This window comes from Dreissena polymorpha, chromosome 14 (genome assembly GCF_020536995.1).
Source record: "Dreissena polymorpha isolate Duluth1 chromosome 14, UMN_Dpol_1.0, whole genome shotgun sequence".
Taxonomy (NCBI): Eukaryota; Metazoa; Mollusca; class Bivalvia; order Myida; family Dreissenidae; genus Dreissena; species Dreissena polymorpha.
The window spans coordinates 69,885,458-69,905,538 of NC_068368.1; the positions used below are offsets into that span (position 1 = coordinate 69,885,458).

At 35.3% G+C, this 20,081-nt stretch overlaps 2 protein-coding genes across 4 annotated transcripts in view; one reads left to right on the forward strand and one right to left on the reverse strand.

Annotated features, from left to right (window-relative positions):
* Nucleotides 1-2,163, reverse strand: part of LOC127858046 (coatomer subunit epsilon-like) — a 29,205-nt gene extending 27,042 nt beyond the window's left edge. Inside the window, exon 1 of the mRNA XM_052394913.1 lies at nt 1,976-2,163. Within this exon, the coding sequence (XP_052250873.1) occupies nt 1,976-2,074 (99 nt within the window). The 5' untranslated portion in view covers nt 2,075-2,163. The remainder of the gene's footprint in view (nt 1-1,975) is intronic.
* A 3,247-nt stretch (nt 2,164-5,410) lies between these two features.
* LOC127857777 (uncharacterized) lies at nt 5,411-18,978 on the forward strand. 3 transcript variants are annotated; one of them, XR_008038628.1, is made up of 4 exons: nt 5,411-6,125; nt 7,758-8,369; nt 10,376-17,836; nt 17,880-18,978. XR_008038628.1 is itself a non-coding variant. In XM_052394432.1 (3 exons), exons 2-3 carry the CDS (start codon nt 7,803-7,805, stop codon nt 11,327-11,329), a joined length of 1,521 nt encoding a protein of 506 aa, XP_052250392.1. In that variant the 5' UTR covers nt 5,411-6,125; nt 7,758-7,802; the 3' UTR covers nt 11,330-18,978. The 3 variants fall into 3 exon arrangements, 2 of the variants coding, with proteins under 2 accessions (XP_052250392.1, XP_052250393.1); XM_052394432.1 differs by having other exon boundaries at nt 10,376-18,978; XM_052394433.1 differs by having other exon boundaries at nt 5,411-5,656; nt 10,376-18,978.
* The last annotated feature ends 1,103 nt before the right edge of the window (nt 18,979-20,081 follow it).

The following is a 20,081-nucleotide window of genomic DNA, read 5'->3' on the forward strand; positions in this document are numbered from 1 at the left end:
TATGCTGCATAAATGTTTCAAAATTAATTATTTAAACATAGAATCACACCAATGTACATCATTTGAAAGAAAAAAAGAAATATAAAACATCAAAAAACAAAGCATCTCACTTCAAATTGTTACACAGTTATATTTGGTCATTTGGACATGATATACACCAGCTTCTGTTGTTAAAACGTTTTATGTAAGTGGTGGATGATTTTCAGGTTCAATTAAATGAATGTTTGTCACGCCAATTTCCTGACAGAAAGGCCCAGATAATTGCCACCATCTATTCTAGTTGCCTGAAATAACATAACACAAATTTTTACAAACTATCAACAACAAACCAACACATAAATGTCCCTATCTTTAAATGTTCGAATTTAAACATATCCGAAATATAGTACATCGAGTGAACGATATACTTTTTATTTCAGAAATTGTTGGTATCTTAATCAAATTATATCCTTCCCAGAACATTATAAAAATGAAACTATTAAACAGAAATGCTCACAAATACCTGTTGAAACAAGTTTTTATTTGTTTTTGTGGAGAAATTAAATGCTTTTGCCAGCCCCATGGTTTTGATAAAAGAAATATCGGCCCTAATCATCATTATAATTATTGATCGTCATGACAGTTTGTCCCCGTGTTACTTAATTTATTGCTCAATATCATAAAGGAGCCGTTAATCCGATAATAACCCCCATATAACTTGACAATAGCAGTAAAAACACCGTTTGTAACACTTACACGCTTCAGTGATTGCAGTCTGAATGGTAGGTCGCTTACATCATTATGTATATTATATATAAATCAATATTTACAACTGACAGATGCTGGCCGCTAATGCTCGGTCGCGTGCTTTTGATTCACAGTATATTTTCGGATAGGATTTTACCGATTTTTTTTAAATTCGCCAATTTTTAAAAGTTGGAGACACTTTTTAAAATTTAGCGCCATTTGGCGCCAATGGCGATCGACAGGCAAAACCCTGAATATAAATTACTGCATCGGGGCATATTACAAGGTTCAAATGTTTCAAATGCATCTTACAATAGATGAAAATAACTCTCATCAGCCTGAAATTCACAATTTTGATGCCATTGACAATTGTCGCTTTGTCACGTGACGAGTTTTCATTTGGATACTTTCGGATCAACCTTGACATTTTTTGTTGAAATTGTACACATTACTTTCGTTTTCTGAAATCTATTACTTGTGATTAACAACTTACGTCTGGTGGATTAAAACACTGATTTCAAAGTGAATTTGGTAATTTTAAATTATTTTGTCTTTGAGTTGTTTTTACACCACAATTTGTTTACAAAACAAGCAAGAATAATTTAAAATACCGGGCAATGTCATTCTGAATTTGAAAACACTTGAGCACATGGTATGTTACTATTTACTAAAAATAGAAAAAACATCGAATGACCGTGAAATCTTGGGAGATTGGCATTTCAATCATGTCTGTCGCATTGCTGTTTTTCTCGATATGTTAGAGCAGAAAAGATAAATTTTAAATGTTTAAAATAGTATTTTGTGAAAGAATATATAGTCAACTGTGAAAAATGTCAATCTTTCTGTGTGTTCTCAAGTGGTTGATTTGGGCCAATAACTGCATTTAAAAGCTGTTTTGGACCGGCCTTTGTTAACTGTCAACTTTTTGGGAATTTCTGGTTGACTTTTCTAATGGGGTTGATCCATAACTTTAATGTCGCGCCTGTCAAAAATCATAAAAAGCGACATTTAAAGTTATAGTAGCCAGAACTAATATTGAACAGTCTTGTCTGTAAATTGTAATGGTATTTCGCCATGTCTGAATAATTTTCTTCAGCTCAACTGAAGAATACTCATAAACAAAACTACCTTTAAAATATATCCCCAGCTTCAAAAGTTAAATTTGCTCTATTATACACAATATTTTAGACTTTAAAATCCGAATATTTACTAGTCCGAAAACACTTCCGCATACGCTGCCATAGATTACCTTGATCCGTTGGGCTTCATTGATACATTGTTGGTAATTCCCTATGTAGAAATTTGTTTTGATTTCAAATAGTTCGTCAACTGTTTCTTTATCTGCCATATCGAAGAGTATACCAATAAATAAAGAAATTTGCAAATGTCAACTTTGTTTGCGTGGCCGGTGTCAAATGGACGATCGCAAATCAAGCGCCTGAAAATACATCTCGTAAATGACGTAATGTTCGGATTTTTCCGCCAGTGTTCTAAGCCCCGTGCTCATGTTACTTTTTACTTTCCTTATAAAATATATAGTACACCGTGCAACCGTGCAGTTGCTCAATACTTTAACGCGATCGAAAAAGAATAATTAAATGGCACTTTTTAGATAATTACACAACAGATTATCTCTTGAGATGTTATTGTGTGACATTTTGCCTCGCGTACAAACATATAATATGTACCGGTATATGATAACAACTTTTTATTGTTTAGTATTGTTCCAAAGATCGACAATAGCTAATTTATCAAAGTGTGAACGAGTCTAACCAGCAAGCTTAAATTGACCTTTTCACAGATTTTGGCAGTTTTGAAATTTGTCATTAAATACTTAAATTGATGAATGCAAACATCCGAACTAACGAGTTCCGGTATAAAACAGCCCATGAGGGCCTTAATTATCGTTCTTCTGCTATAACACTGTGCAAGTTTGGAAAGAATAAGATGGAAACTGTGTACTAAATCGCGCAAACAATGAGATTTTTTTCAAATTCAAGGGGAGATTACTGTGTACTTATTTCTCCGATTCTGCTCATATAGGTCAAGTCCTCATTGATATAAAAATACTGTTCAAAATTGGAAATAATTGGATGAAAACTGTGGAAATAATTGCGTAAACAAGCGGGACTTCAAAAGTTTCTCATATTCAAGGGGAAGTCATTCTGGACTTATTGCTTCGATAGTTCTCTTTTTAAAAAAGGGTTTGAGTGCTCATTGATACAAAGACACTGTGCAAGTTTGCCAAGAATTGAATGCAAATCATGGACTTTATCTCATAAAAAAATGAATTTTCATTTTTTCTCAAATTTAAGGGGAGATAATTCTGGACTTATAACTCCGATATTGCTCATTTTCAATAGGGTTTGACTCATCATTCAGATAAAGACACTGTGCAAGTTGGAAAATTATTGGATGAAAACTGTGGACTTTATTGCGTAAACAAGCCTTATTCCACAATTTTCTCAAATTCAGGGGGAGATGATTCTGGACTTTGTACTCTGATGTAACCCATTTTCAATAGGGTTCGAGTCCTCACTAATATAAAGACACTGAACAAGTTTGAAAAGAATCGGATGAAAACTGTGGACTTTATCGCGTAAACAAGAAAAGTCTAACGCACGGACAGACGGACGGACGGACGACGGAAACCATGCCATGACATAAGCTCTTCCGGCCTTCGGCCAGTAGAGCTAACAAAAATGAAATTAAAGAAAGAAAAAAGTATTTCACTCATGGCCTCAAACCACTCTTGATAAAAGTATAGCACTTAAACCACTCGGTCACCCGTGCTGACATTAAACACGTGCATTTTATTGGCAATATAAGCAATCCTCGTGATGTTAAAAATATAATGATAACAACACAACTTTCCAAATTCTACAATCGTTTCGCGATTGTTACGCTTTATAATTTTCCGGTTTTAAATCGTAAACAGATGCATATAATTTATATTTTAGAGAATGGTAAATGTTCAATATTACTGTTCCCTAACAAAAAAGCATAACTAAAACGAAACTCTGCAAATCTGACACGTTTTTGTCAATTTAGATTAACTTATAAACTTAAACAGAACTTAAAATAATATGTTGCTATATTACTATTTCTTTCATAGTCTTATAGACTTAATTTAATTAAAAATAACACTACTATAACTAAGTATAACTGGTATAACTAAATTGCTCCTTCATTAACCATTATTTAATCACATACTTCATTTTCTCCTACCTAAATATACAGATAATAAAAAAAATGTTGGGCGGAGAAAAGTCTAGAGTTTGGGGGGAGAAAAGACCAGGGGAGAAACGTCCAGGGGGAGAAAAGACCGGAAACCCTTTTCAATGAACACCGGCAATCATGAGAATGATCGAAGTAATAGTCATGGATAACCATCAAATAAATTGAAACTTCTAAAAATTGAGAAAAAAAACACACATTTATGTTCCACAGGTGGTTAGCGTGTGGCTATGCTATTAATTAGTGAAAACATCATTTTGAATGATAAATAATCATATTATAACGAAAAATTAACTTTTCTGAAAAAAATAATTTCACTATCAAATATATATATAACAAGGTATGCAACTCAAAATCAGCCCAAAACGGGGTGCATCGCTTTGAACAGCCATATCTTCATCAATTTTGCAGCGATTTTCACGATCTCGGTCTTATTCAACGCAGAAATGAATTTCCTTTCTGGAAATGTTTATGTCTTGCAATATTTTTACAAATGCTGGGTCAACTTTTAAGAAATAACACGATACACAACACGCATGACCCAGTTGACAGTGATCATGTATTCTTTATGAATGAAATCTCCAGTTGTAAAGACACACCTCCGCATTGGACCAATGAAATCACTCGTATGTTTAAAATGTCAGTTAGTTGAAATGAATGTAAACAAAGGTTTCAAACGGCGCTGGACAGTTAGTCTTGATGCAGAATGTAACGACAAGAACGGTAATAATGTTTTTTCATACGTTTTATTGAATTATGGTATCGAACTACATGAACTTTATAGGGAAGTTGCCCTTTACTCCGTGAAGATTTCAGTCTTAAAGACAGCATGATCACTGTCAACTGGGTCATGCGTGTTGTGTATCGTGTTATTTCTTAAAAGTTGACCCAGCATTTGTAAAAATATTGCAAGACATAAACATTTCCAGAAAGGAAATTCATTTCTGCGTTGAATAAGACCGAGATCGTGAAAATCGCTGCAAAATTGATGAAGATATGGCTGTTCAAAGCGATGCACCCCGTTTTGGGCTGATTTTGAGTTGCATACCTTGTTATATATATATTTGATAGTGAAATATTTTTTTTTCAGAAAAGTTAATTTTTCGTTATAATATGATTATTTATCATTCAAAATGATGTTTTCACTAATTAATATCATAGCCACACGCTAACCACCTGTGTTATGTTCCAGCATTTCTTCAGTTTTTTTTGTTGAAGTCACGATACTCTGAGGAGGGCCGATACTATAAGAATAATGGGTATTAGTCAAAGACCACGGATGTAGCTTTACAGTTAAAACCAATGGTATACGGACCATACGGACTATGGACCAAACGGCCCAGCCCATACGGCCCAGAATCGTGGACCATACGGCTCAGGTTTGCGGACTATACGGCCCATACAAAGCACTAAATACGTTGCACCTTTTTTTAAGTAAGACGAGGGGAAATCACAGTCGTCGAGACTTGTGAACATCGGAACGAACGCAATATTGCCGATTTTGGAACCCACAACGATGAACAATAGGGCTAAATGGACAGCCAGGGACTGGTAATTAGGATAACTAAACGGAAATACCCGAAGCTTTCCGTACAAACTCTGTGGTTGACGGAGTTTAGCGGAAAAAATAATAATGGTCGCCTTGTCAAAAAACAATTAAGCCGAATTAAAAAGGTCTCGTAATGTAAAGCAAGTGAGTTGCATTTTCATACCATAATTATGTAGCTTGTTAATTCTCAATGATGCTCATGCATTTGACTTGTCATCTGGGCTATACTGTGTAATAATTGAATTAATTTTTATAAAAAAAATTCGTGGTCATCACTTGAAACTAAGAGTCAAGAATTCCAAAAGTAACGTAAGACTCAACACCTTTAGTCAAAGTTCAATTCATTACTGGAACAGTTTGGAAGAATCAAGAATAGCTGCCACAAGTGTTAATCAATTTAAATCGTTGCTAAATTCTGAGAAATGGAACATTAAGAAGTTTAACCCGTCTGTAAATTATCTAAGTTAAATTAACAATTAAAATTTACTAAGGGCACTCTAGAGAAGTTTTAACAAAATAGTACATATCAGAGAGAGATTCTAAAGTAGAGACCATTTATCAGAGGGGCCACTACAGCATAGCTAAATTACGGCCCAACAGTCCAGGTATCCAGGTAAGGCTTTTTCATTCTGACAAATCTTTTTTTGTTAATTAATCGTTTTAAAGAATTTTAAATGACTAACATCTAAAGTGTGCATTGAGTAAAGAAATGAGTCTTTATCTTTTGTTATTGATGACATAACTTCAGTTACTACTGCACGCTCAGTGTAGACTGAAAGCCAAAGGTTTTTTTATACATGTTCCTGTTTTATCTACATGTACCTTCTTTAAACTAAGTTCTTGTTAGTTGTCTGTCTTCATGGTTACCACTTGCCAAGCAACCTGGGGCTAGTGAAATGATATTTGTTCAAATAGAAAGTCTGATATTTAAAGCGTTGGACTAGTCAAAATATTACCTGTTATTATAATTATGTCATGTTTTGGTCGACTGGATTATAAAATAAAAATTGTTAAGACTGAGTAATTCCAGTATTTTGCTGGAGTATGTAAGGATATATTTAAATGATAAATGCTCAGGAAGGGTCTAAGGGAGAAGAATGGTTTGTATTGTCCACAGCATGAATGGACAACTGAAAATTTGACAGAATCTGCTATGAAATTGCAACTTGCAAAATCAGAATTTCTATTGGCTGATGAAAGTGGGCTTGGTACATAGATTCCTTGTGCAAGGGATTGCTCATGAGATGGGTGTGATCAAGGTCAATTTAACTGAATTAAGAGAAATGGTTTTGGCTTAAGATCTCAAGAACGAATTCATTGATTGTGATGCAATCATATACACAGTATGACAACTTCATGTAATTTGCATATAAGGCTCAGTGGATTAAGGTCAGCAGTCAATGTCGCTGTAAGTGAAGCTTGATTGATCATTGTCGGCTCGGGTACTACTTACATGTACCCCGGGTACTCTTTAAGTATACTTACATGTACCCCAGGTATGGTAAATATACTTAAACGTACCCGGTCGATATTAGACTATACCCGGGTTGTATTCCCGCCCAAAATCCGTTGTTATAAAACGCACTACAGATTACCGTAAAACGATATTGTTTGTCTTAAACAAACTTCTCTTTTTGAAAAAACTGCATCAACATGTTTTTTTTAGTTTTGATAATATAGAGACCATTTAACAGCAAATTGACATAAATGTGAACATAAATTAATTTTTCAAAAATGGCCGACAATGACCGATTTAGCGTTAAAATTCCCGGGTACATTATAGTACATGTATATTTACCATACCCCGGGTACATGTAAGTATACTTTAGATTACTTTGGGTACATGTAAGAAGTACCCAAGCCGACAATGACCAATCAAGTGTTAGTGAACAGTGTCTGCTCAAAATCAAGTCTTTTAGGAAGATTTATTTCAAATTAGGAAAATACTTAGTTTCTTCATAGCTTTATAACTTACCTACTGTACAAACAGTTGGTTTTAGAAGAAAACCCCAGAAACTCTGACAAGTAAAGAACAGGAAAAGTTGAGCGTTATTTCCTTGGACAGCTCTTGTTTGCAATGATTGTTTCCTGTAAAAATGCAGATTGAGTTTCTCAAAGTTTCTCATAATATCGGTGAAATCTTGTGATCTTGCAATAAATATGCCTGTCCAAACAAACAAAAAATGCCAATGTGACTATCATGTCTGGGTTAATGAGCTTATCTTGAATGTTCTTTGTTTATCAGGAAGTTGTTAGAAAAAGTAAGGGCCTTCAGTGATGGGGAAAGACAATGGCTGAGAGAATTTCCAAGAAAAGTTCCGTTACATTAAGGCCTAGATCTTCATCCAAAACAAGAAAGTCTACAAGAGTCAAATCAAATTCCTCCTCAAATGCTATCATCTTTGCCGACCCTGCAAGGCATCATGGTAACTCCATGTTCCCGATATTCTCAAATAACTTAGTCTCAAAGAAGCCTTCAGTGTCTTCCAAAGGGCATGGCAATGCGGAAGCAAATGTAAAGCAGTTGCTAACAGTCAGCCAGGCTACCAGATCAAGGTTTAACAAACGAGAACAGTATTCTCCCACCCCTGTAGAGCAAGTTCCTGTAAAGTCCGCAATCAGAAATCGACTGAATGGCATGCTGGATGCAGTACGAGGCTCTAGAACGGAACGGGTCAAAGTGAACAGTCAGGAGGACAGAAACAGCCCTGTAGGTGACGATGGTTCGATCTTGAGTCCACAGACTACGATCTTACCTGAAGATGTAGATGTGTTCCCCTTCCAGTCACTGCCAGTCGATTGCAAACTGAAGATATTTTCATACCTGTCCAGTCATGGCAAGGGGCGGTGTGCACAGGTAATATCGAACATATTCTGAGTAGCAAAATTTAACTGTCAAATACTGGTATTCAATATTTCAATCTTTTTTTAGCTCACCTGATTGCTAAGGTGAGCTTTTGTGACCGGTCTTTGTCCGTCGTCTGTCCGTCCGTCGTCCACATTTGGTTTGTAAACACTCTATAGGCCACATTTATTGTCCGATCTTCATGAAACTTTGTCAGAAGCTTGTCCCAATGAAATCTCGGTCGAGTTCAAATTTGGGTCGTGCTGGGTCAAAAACTAGGTTGTTCAAAAAAAAAAAAAAATTGTAAACACTGTAGAAGTCACATTTCATGCCCAATCTTCATTTAACTTTGTCAAAATGTTTGTCTTAATGATATGTTGGTTGAGTTCAAAAGTGGTTCCGGTCCGTTAAAAAACATGGCCCCCAGTGGGCCGGGCAGTTTTCCTTATTTGGCTATAGAGAAACCTTGTAAACACTCTAGTCACAATTTTTGCCCAATCATCATGAAAGTTGGTCAAAACATTGGTTTAATTGATTTCTTGGACGAGTTCGAAAATGGTCCAGATCGGTGAAAAAACATGGCCACCAGTGGGCGGGGCATTTTTTTCTATATGTATATAGTGAAAAAATTGTGAACACTAGAAGTCACATTTTTGGCCCAATTTTCATGAAATTTGGTCAGAACATTTGTTTACTTGATATGAGAGTTGAGTTTGAAAATGGTTCCGGTCAGTTGAATAACATGGCTGCCAGGGGGGGGGGACAGTTTTCCTTATTTGGCTTTATAGAAACCTTGTTTATACTCTAGAAGTCACAATTTTTGCCCAATCATCCATTGGTTTTATTGATATCTCGGACGAATTCGAAAATGGTCCAGATGGGTGAAAAAACATGGCCACCAGTGGGCGGGGCATTTTTTTCTATATGTATATAGTGAAAACATTGTGAACACTCTAGAAGTCACATTTTTGGCCCAATTTTCATGAAATTTGGTCAGAACATTTGTTTCCTTGATATGAGAGTAGAGTTTGAAAATGGTTCCGGTCAGTTGAATAACATGGCTTCCAGGGGGGGGGGGGCAGTTTTCCTTATTTGGCTATAGAGAAACCTTGTTAACACTCTAGAAGTCACAATTTTTGCCCAATCATCATGAAAGTTGGTCAAAACATTGGTTTTATTGATATCTCGGACGAGTTCGAAAATGGTCCAGATCGGTGAAAAAACATGGCCGCCAGTGGGTGGGGCATTTTTCTCTATAGTGAAAACATGTGAAGACTCTAGAAGTCACATTTTTGGCCCAATTTTCATGAAATTTGGTCAGAACATTTGTTTCTTTGATATGAGAGTTGAGTTTGAAAATGGTTCCGGTCAGTTGAATAACATGGCTGCCGGGGGGGGGGGGGGCAGTTTTCCTTATTTGGCTATAGAGAAACCTTGTAAACACTCTAGAAGTCACAATTTTTGCCCAATCATCATGAAAGTTGGCCAAAACATTGGTTTTATTAATATCTCGGATGAGTTCGAAAATGGTCCAGATCGGTGAAAAAACATGGCCGCCGGTGGGCGGGGCATTTTATCTCTATATGTATATAGTGAAAACATGTGAACACTCTAGAAGTCACATTTTTGGCCCAATTTTCATGAAATTTGGTCAAAACATTTGTTTCCTTGATATGAGAGTTGAGTTCGAAAATGGTTCCGGTCAGTCGAATAACATTGCTGCCGGGGGGGCCAGTTTTCTTATATATATATATATTAAAAAAGCTTATGAACACTCTAGAAATCACATTTTTTGCCCAATCATCATGAAACTTGGTACAAAGATTGGTTTTATATATATCACATAATTAATGCCATAATTATTGCACTTAGATTGTCCAAATTTTCATTATATTATACAAAATCCTTGTAAACAGCTGTGTTTAATTGCATTGCAAAAACATGATGAGGGTATCTTGGCTTCAAAAATCAAGTGTGCATTAACACTACAAAACAACAGTATTACTCTTACCATGCAGGTGTGCCATGAATGGTGGGATCTCATACGGACACCGAGCCTGTGGTCGCATGTCTCCTTTAGCAGCTTCCCCTTCTGGTGCATCACCACAGAGGAACATAATTGCCTTGGTAACTGCTACATACGCTATCGCGTGCGTGTTAAGCAGTTTTTAGCCTTTTTGAAGGATCTGCGACCAATACTACGAAGCCTTGAGTTTAAGTTTGACATTGGCGAAGAGACAGATGGATTTCTGGTACCGCTGGAGAATTTAATTGATAAAGCAAACACAAGGGAGCTAAAGTATGCGAGTATGAATTGGAAAGAGACGCCGTCGAGGCCGTTTTGGACAGAGAAAAACGTGGCATGTCAGGACGTTATGTACAAGCATCGACTACGGCAGAGAAAGTTTGTATATTTTTTTGATCTCTTCACACATCAATGCCCCAAAGTTGAGACTCTGGTGATGCCATTTGATTGGTCTGACTCGAGTGTGGACAGCTTGCTTCGGCTGAAAAACCTTCACAGCCTCGTGTTGGAGAAGTACTTTGTCTTTCAGAAACTTTGCCAAGATCTCATTGATAAACTGTTGTTGGGGCTGTCATGCCTGCGTCAGCTGATGCTGGAGGTGTGGACTCCTAGCGGCCACGGCCTCGTGTTTTTCTCGTTAGTTTCCAAGTCGATTGAGTATCTTGACATTTCCCAAAGCAGAGGTTTCTATCTGAATGCAGTTCATTTTCCCAAGTTGAAGGTGTTCCGTGTAGCAAGGCACCCTTGGAATGGACCCTTGGTTCTGGCTGATAGGATCAATGTGCCATGTATTTATGATGTGCTGGCGGAAGGTGCTCCGAATCTGGAGCGGCTAAACGAGCATTATCTGGAGCCGACGTGGCGGGAATGCAAGTACAAGCAACTAGAGGAAGTGCTTAAGAGCGTGTGCTCGTGTCGTAGACACAAATCTGGCTGGGCCATGTAGTTAAAGATGAGCAGGTCTTGAATGGCTTCTAGACTTTTTTGGAGTTTTTCTTATTACCTTTAAATGTTCCTAAAACCTTCAAAGAGGTTAAATTATTTTCCTTGTGCTAAATTTTAGTGATGAAAGCCTGAATGTGTTTACTAAAAAAGAAAAAGTATTGCAATTAACATATAGATGAAGCCCACGTGGTGTATGGTGAATCACCCAGTAATTTAAGGTTCTATAAGAGTCACAGCATTCAAAAATGGGTCTTTATGGCATATGCATAAGGTATAGCTACAGACCAGTCTGCGCTCTCACAGTCTGGTCAGGATGTACCTTGGCTCCTGACAAGATCACAAAACCTTGGGTCACTATAGCAAACAGGAAAGCTCCTTATCAGACTGCATGATTGCATAGGCTGGGCTGGAGCTACGATGGCCTCATGTTGCATACGACCCACTTTAGCATGACCCTCTCATTTATAGTTTAATCATTGCTTGTAAAGTCTTGAAATCCTTTTGGTGTTTTACCCGTTATAACATTTTGAATTTTGTAAAGGCAATAAGTTGAATATAAAAGCTACACAAAATTAATAATTGTACTTCTAGTACTTGTTTGTGAAGAAACAATGGCCCAGTCCAGAAAGGTAATTTAGTACCTTAGACTATACATAGAGGAATATTGATTAAATACATGCTACAAGCAATAAAGTTTATTCATTTTTACAGTTTTGTGCTTTGGATCACTCATAGGCGTGTAAGTTTACATGTATAAATATGTGTCTTATCTGATGTTAGTTTACTTGAAGTTGTCTAAAATGAAAACAAAACAAATGAAAGCAAAAGCACAAAAACAAAGCAAAAATGAAGCTTATGGTAGAAGTATTGGTTCCTAATTGTTGAGCGATGTCATAACATATGCTGCTTCTTTTCTAAACAGAAAATTGATATGGTATTATTTTTGTCATAGTTTATCATGATGATACCATTTGCAAAACAATCATTGATTTTGTCTTGTTCAATTTGATATGTGACATAATTAAATGTTTAGGACACCCAATTGTTGTGTGGTCACTTCCACGTGATAATGTCTGTAGTTGATGTTTATTTGTTAGAGTTGATTTGCTTTTTTATTGCATATTAAACAAGTTTGTGCATTTGTTTGAAATAGTTTTGCATACTGTAGAATGTTTTGTTAAAATGCAAAGTATCATTTTACTTTCCTAAGGCAGGGGTGAAAAATTCCACTTGACGGCTGGTGTTTGAAAATGAAAGATACTGTATTGGAGCTTGATTCACCTAATGCAAGCCTGAATGTGTTTTATGGCTTTTTCCATGCATATGATCTTTAAAAAGGATATAAAATGTTAACTTGACAGGGCCTTCGCTTCAACACTTGCAAAAATTGCCAGCAAATAAAAGTGCTCTTTACCTGCCTATAGATGAGTCTTTTATTTAAGTATCCAGAAGTAACCATTGAGGCAAAAATGTTTCTCATTTTTCAAAAATGCAAAAGAATGCAACTGCTTAAGAATGGTTGTTTACTTATACATGTACATGAGTGCATAGAGGCACTCACAATCCATCATGAAGTTAAAGTACAACTAAAATTTGTGATTTTGTTCAAGACATTTTTTTCTGCACTGTTTGTTACAATATAAAGGATAATTGGCTGATATACATTTAAAATTAATATTAAAAACACGAAGAATAGATATGCATGTAATTGCAAAAGGTGAAATTAGATTTTTCACGAGTCCTTTATGATTTTACACCCCTGTAAGTAAGTTGAATTTGTGACTTGTGTTCATAATTGCACTACAACTTGTTATACATACATGTACTTAACCCTTTGCATGCTGGGAAATTTGTCGTCTGCTAAAATGCTGTCTGCTGAATTTCTAAAATTAGCATTTTTTATATTTTTTTCACTGAATGCTATCAGAATAGCAAACAGTTTGGATCCTGATGAGACGCCATGCTATGTGGCGTCTCATCTGGATCCAAACTGTTTGCAAAGGCCTTCAAAATTTGGTTCCAGTACTGAAAGAGTTAAATGTCATTTGACTCTCTGTTGGTAGTCCACTTTTGTTTCTAATAATTTTTTTCATATCACTGTTCTTAGCATGCATTATTGTTTCTCATCACTTATTGTAGTATACGTTTTAGAATGCTTCATTGTTACAGACTCATATTCAATACTTGTGATTTACTAATAACTTAGCTTTGGTATGATAAATCATGTTGTTTTATGTATGAAAAATTGTTTTAAAATAAATGCTTTTTATACATTGATTTCCACCTAGCCATTTCTGGAATTTTATTTTTAATACGCTATGTCCAATTATGTTAACTTTCTCACTATTTTTAAAGCAAACAATGATTGAAATTGTAAACAACATGTTTGCTTATTTGCAGTAAACTGTTATATTTAATAGATTGATGTGGTATTAACTAAACTAATAATAATTAAAAGAAACACTGTAGTTGCATATAAGGCTCCATAATAAAAGGAACTGACACAAAATAAATAATGTGTCTATGCTTTAATTGTGTGTAATGATTTAATTTGTTTAATCTGTATTGTGCGAAAATAGGTCTTATGCCATTAGTGGCCAAATCAGCAAGCCTGCACATTTGCACCGTCCAGTCAGGAGCTAAGTTGTCAACCAAATTGGGCTGCTGCAGAGCCTGGTCTGGAGTTAGCAGACTGCATATGAGACCAAATCATGAAATACTTAACCCTTTGCATGCTGGGAAATTTGTCGTCTGCTAAAATGTCGTCTGCTGAATTTCTAAAATAAGCATTTTCTTCGATTTTTTTCAAAGAATACTATCAGAATAGCAAACAGTTTGGATCCTGATGAGACGCCACGGTTTTGTGGCGTCTCATCTGGATCCAAACTGTTTGCAAAGTCCTTCAAAATTCGGTTCCCGCACTGAAAGAGTTAATAGCAGACATTGTATCTCTAGACCAGACTGCACAATGATCAGGCTTGAAGTTGTGTGGAGCTACGCTGGTTGTGTTTGACATGAGACCCATTTTGCATGATGTGGGTCACTTTGTGCTTCGACATGGGGTATATGAGTTTTTTAATATATCTATATCTAATTGTTTTGTTTAATGGTGAACTTATGTTCATATAATGTAAATATGTATGGACTATCATGTGTTATCATTTTGTAGAATGTCAGATATGAGTAGATGGAAGAACATGTATCCTGTATGTATATGGGCACAATGTTTGTTTACCCTCCCTGCCTATTAATCAAGTGCTATAAAGTAAAGTCCTTCCCATTTAACAAAAGTGAAAAATAAATAGGCTATCATATGAAATAATAGCTTAACCTTACCTTTCACTTGAATTTTGTTTGAACCATGCTTGGACCCATTAAAAAATATCATTCTAGAATGGAAAAAAAATTGCATTTCAGTTTTTATCATTCAATACACATATAATGATGGTTAAAAACCTTCCTTACTTAAGGAATTTAAATAAAATCTCAGAAATTACCAACATTTTGCTGAATGGTACTGTTCTTTTTGACTTAACAGGGTTTTTTTATCTTCAACATGAATTTTTCCTCTAACTGTAGCCTCTGTTATATGTAAATATGAATAGAACAGCTAAGTGATACCCAAAATTATGACTGAACACCAGACTGCCGGCTGTCTGGCAGTGGCCTGGCTTTGTCTGCTGTGTTTGTACATAGAAGTAAATGGCAATGTAGCTGTGATATGTTGTGAATGTTGTATGTTTTTTAAGTAATTCACTGTGATTTCATCATTTTCTTGAGCTGTTTGTAATGATAAGTGTTTTCTAGATCAAGAATGGTAGGAACTTTTTTAATGAAGTATTGTGCTAAAACAAAAAGTTACATGAAATTTGTTTGATGGTATCTACATTTTAAAAGTGGACACTGATACAAATCGCAATTGATTGGTTAATTTGCAAGTTATTGTAATTTTTTAAATATCTATATTGGAATCATATTTTCTGCGTATTTCCATGCTGTCATGCTTCAAGGCTTAATCATTTTAATTATGTCAATCATCATATGAGTCGCATTCTGAGAAAACTGGGCATAATGCATGTGCGTAAAGTGTCGTTCCAGATTAGCCTGTGCAGTCCGCACAGGCTAATCAGGAACAACACTTTGCGGACTGAACAGGCTAATCTGGGACGACACTTTACGCACATGCATTATGCCAGTTTTCTCAGAACACGACTCATATATGTCTCATCCTATAGCATGCTCTTCATTATGTGTTACTGCTGCCATTTTCCATATGCTTGATTTTAACCGAATTCTTTTTCAAGCTGAATTCATAAGCAAATAAACATGTGAACTGATCTCCTAAGTAATTTATCGTAATACATGTAAGAAAAGTGAAAACTGCATTTTTGTACTGGTAATTTAACTTGAAATTCGGATGAACAGTTTGTGAAAATACTCTTCACAATAAGTCTGTAATGAACATCATAAGAGTAAAAATAATTCTGTAACATAATAAGTATTCCCCAGGGAGACTGTGTTATAGGGCAAACTTTATACACATATATTTTTATTAACTGCTTTGTACATATATATATTTTTTACAGACATAGTAGATATATAATGTTTCTCTTTTGTACCAAACTTTGTCATAACTAGATTTTTTTTAACATGACAATGCTATTCTTATAAAAACGAATGTCATAAAAGTATGACAAATAAATGTCATCTATTCATTGGAAGACAGAAAAAACCCTAATAGTTAAATAAAGATTTTTTTCAGCTAATTAATTTACAATAAAACAATCGTATTTCAATTTGTGTGTAAATATGTGTGTAACCATGATGGTTGTTGTTCATTTTGAATCATATAGAATCTGTAAAAATAAAAAAAAATCACCTAAAAAACTTTTTGGAGAAAAAAGTAAAAAGCCTCAAAATGTGCTTTTGTTTCTGAATGTCTTAATGATCATGTTAAATTGTTTAGAGAAGACATGCATGTTCTTCTGTTTCACTTGTAACATTTGCAGTCATAGTTGTTTTATCTTGTACTTGCACCTAAAAAATGATTGTTATTTTGTGTTTACATACTTATGATGTTTCAAGTTGTTATACCTAAAGATGCTGAATCTGTAAAATATAAGCCTCATTAATGAATGCATACCATCAAAATATATACATATAAAACATTTGAAGTCATCTTAAAACATGAGTGTTTGATTGCGTAGTTATCTGGCCTGTTACAATGTCAGTTTGTTGACATTTCTCTGGTTTGCAAATCCATGCCACAGTCTTTAGAGCTTATTGTGTGTGGGCATCTAAATTGTGAAACAATGCCAAAACAATTTCTGAAACAAGAGATATTATTTTATGTTGGAAGAGGATTAGATTCAGCATCTTTTTACCTAGGACGTGCTAAGAATGCTGCTGATTTTCAACATGTTGAAAAGTGAGCACATTTTATTTTAAAATAGGAAAGTGAGGACAAAAAAAACTTGTATCTTTTATATACCAATAGGATAAAATATTGAAAAACTGTAGTTTGTTACTAAATAAATGTGCTTAATTGGAATTTTTGATATGAACATTGTATGTACATTGTTTGTCTCATATTTGTATCTTCATCTTAGAAATGATTGTGGGAAAACAAGTTTGTATTCATGGTTACAACTCTTTTGAATGATTTTAAATTGGGGTATTCAACACACACAAACACATTTGATGTCATTTTGTTTATTTTAATGACCATGATTGGCTGTTTAAGTGCTTTTTGTAGCCATTTTATTTTGTATATGTGGTTTCCAATCAATAACAATACATTGCATTGACCATCTAGCTACAAACCAGATTACCGGCAGTTTGTATTTAGGTAGCTTACTGACAGACCTTGCTTGGAACTGCACATTTTGTTTTAAATCAATCAGTAAGACCTGGTTCTGTGGCCTTGCAATGTTATTTATTTTAATATTCACTAGACTAAACCAAAATAGTTGAATCTCTCCAGGAATTATTTTTTTTGTATACTTATTGGCCTTTACTAATCTGATGTTGGTGAATAGTTTTCATCTGATCTTATCCAAACTTGACAAACATATTTATGGACAAAGGATTTTCATCAGATGAGATCTGGTTATTCTATTTGGTGAATGGTCTTTTTAACTTTATTTCCTGTTTTTTGTGTTGATGGTTTGGTTACTTTTAATATAATGCACAAGCAATGCACAGAAACATTTTGTTTGTTTACCTTTTTTACCTTGTAGTACAGGTTTATGTTTTCGCATCCTTGTGTTTCCCATGTATAACTTTTAGTTTTGCATTGTTGAAATTCTTGTACTTGTTAGCTCACCTGAGCATGATGTGCTCAAGGTCAGCTTGTGTGATCACACTATGTCTGGTGTCATGCGGTGTAATCACACTATGTCTGGTGTCATGCAGTGTGATCACACTATGTCTGGTGTCATGCGGTGTGATCACACTATGTCTGGTGTCATGCGGTGTGATCACACTTTGTCTGGTGTCATGCGGTAAGGTCAGCTAGTGTGATAACACTATGTCTGGTGTCATGCGGTAAGGTCAGCTATTGTGCTCACACTATGTCTGGTGTCATGCGGTGTGTGTCGTAAACATTAAGCTCTTTACAAACATATTTGACACATTTTTCATCCAATTTTGATAAAACATGGTCAGAATGTTAATATAGACAATATCCATGCCGAGTTAAATCTTGGTCATGCATGTCAAAAATTAGGTCACCAGGTCAGAATGTAGACTCTAGAAGCAACAATTATGACTGAATATTGATGAAACTGTCAAAATGTTTATGTGAACAATATCTAGAATGCGTTAACCCTTTGCATGCTGGGAAATTTGTCGTCTGCTAAAATGTCGTCTGCTGAATTTCTAAAATTAGCATTTTCTTCGATTTTTTTCAAAGAATACTATTAGAATAGCAAACAGTTTGGATCCTGATGAGACGCCACGTTCTGTGGCGTCTCATCTGGATCCAAATTGTTTTAAAAGGCCTTCAAAATTCAATTCCAGCACTGGAAGAGTTAAAACGAGGGTCATGTGCATGAAAAAACAAAATCACCAGGTAACATTTTAGAACAACTTTGTTACCACTATAGAGGCCATATTTATGACTCGGTCATGGTGAAACTTGGTCATAGTGTTTATCTTGACAGTATGAAGGCCAAGTCTCAACCTGGGTCAAGGGGAGTGAAGAACTAGGTCACCAGGTCCTGTCGTCAACCATTGGTGTTGGTGAACTCAGATCAGCGCTTAAGAGCAATCATAGCATTCTTGTTTTTATAAATCATTTAAAAAAAAAAAAAGTTAAAAAATTGATAAAAATCGTAATTTTGAAAGAAAAGGAATCTTTAATATTTTAAATGTTTAGGTACATGTAAGTTTATGTCTGAACATTTTGCTTTATTGATTTTATTATACATTTTCTGTAATTGTGTATGATTTCTTTGTATCTTAAAGTACCAGATTGGATTTGGCAGTGGATCAATACTATTTAGATTTTCAGTTATTTTTTAAAATATAAAAATGTATTAGTGAAATAGAAATGTCCAATGGAGTTATCTTTCAATAAGTTATATCACAAAGTGACCTAGGCCTTTTATGTTTTACTGTTTTGTTATGAATAAATACAATCAATCATAATTGGTGTTATTGTACCTAATTCATCATTTAAACAAGAGCACCGCATAACGGCTGCCAAAGCTCGGCTGCAGGTGCAGGATAGAATAAATGAAAGCTTGTCAATTTTTTTTATTTTTTTTTAGAGGTTACAGTGACCTAGTGACCCAAAAATGGGTGTGGCTTGTAGAACTCATCAAGGTGCATCTACACATGAAGTTTCAAAGTTGTAGGTGGAAGCACTTTGATTTTAGAGCCAATGTTAAGGTTTTAGTACGACGCCTACAGCGGACGGCTGACAACGAGCTGGCTATGACAATACCTCGGGTTTTCTCCAAAAACACCGAGCTCAAAATCACAATCTTTATTCACCATAAAATAGCAAAATGCATGTTTAGAGCCTTTGGAGCAATCCATATACAATTTAAGTGGGCAACAGTTTGGTGTGTCTCATGACAAAACAATGCATTTACAAAGCATTGTGCAACATTGAAGCATATCTCATGGCAATATACTACATGTAGCTACAAAGTCACCTGCTATGTTATTCACAATTGTCATATTGATAAATGGTTAGAGAGCAACCTTGGTCACCAAGAGTTACTTTGTTGAAGTATGGTCACTTTGGCAACCTAGAGTACAGCCTTTAGCCACTTTGATGGCCCAGGGCAACTGAGGCAAACTAGCAACATTGTTTACCTAAAGCCACTTTGACAACATAAATGCTTTGATTACAAAGGCTATGTTAGCAACCATGAACAGCTTTGTCAAACTAGGGCCTCTGTGACAGCCCAGAGCCAGTTTGTTAACCAATGGTTTATGGCATCCTTTGTGACCTACTGTGGAAACCAATAGCATCCTTGATGACCTACTGATAACCTAGTGTGTAAAGTACTGCGTTTTTCTTAAAACGCTTCTTAAATAAGTATAGATATTTTTAAACCAATAGATTTTTATTAAGGCACCGCACCAACACTGCAAAGTTTTCTATTTATATCAATGGTACAGCCCAGTAAAATCGGGCTGTCCATTTTATGGCCGTTTTCCACCTATTTATGCAGAGTTTTATGTTAAGCAGTGTGCTCGGGCAATGGTTTTTAACCGAAGTCCCTAGGGTAAACAATCCC

Bases quoted from the DNA above. Each gene is read 5' to 3' on its own strand.
- LOC127857777 (XM_052394432.1), top strand. From the start codon at position 7,803: ATGGCTGAGAGAATTTCCAAGAAAAGTTCCGTTACATTAAGGCCTAGA. The intron at 8,370-10,375 runs GTAATATCGAAC...CTTACCATGCAG, and splicing joins GCAAGGGGCGGTGTGCACAG to GTGTGCCATGAATGGTGGGA.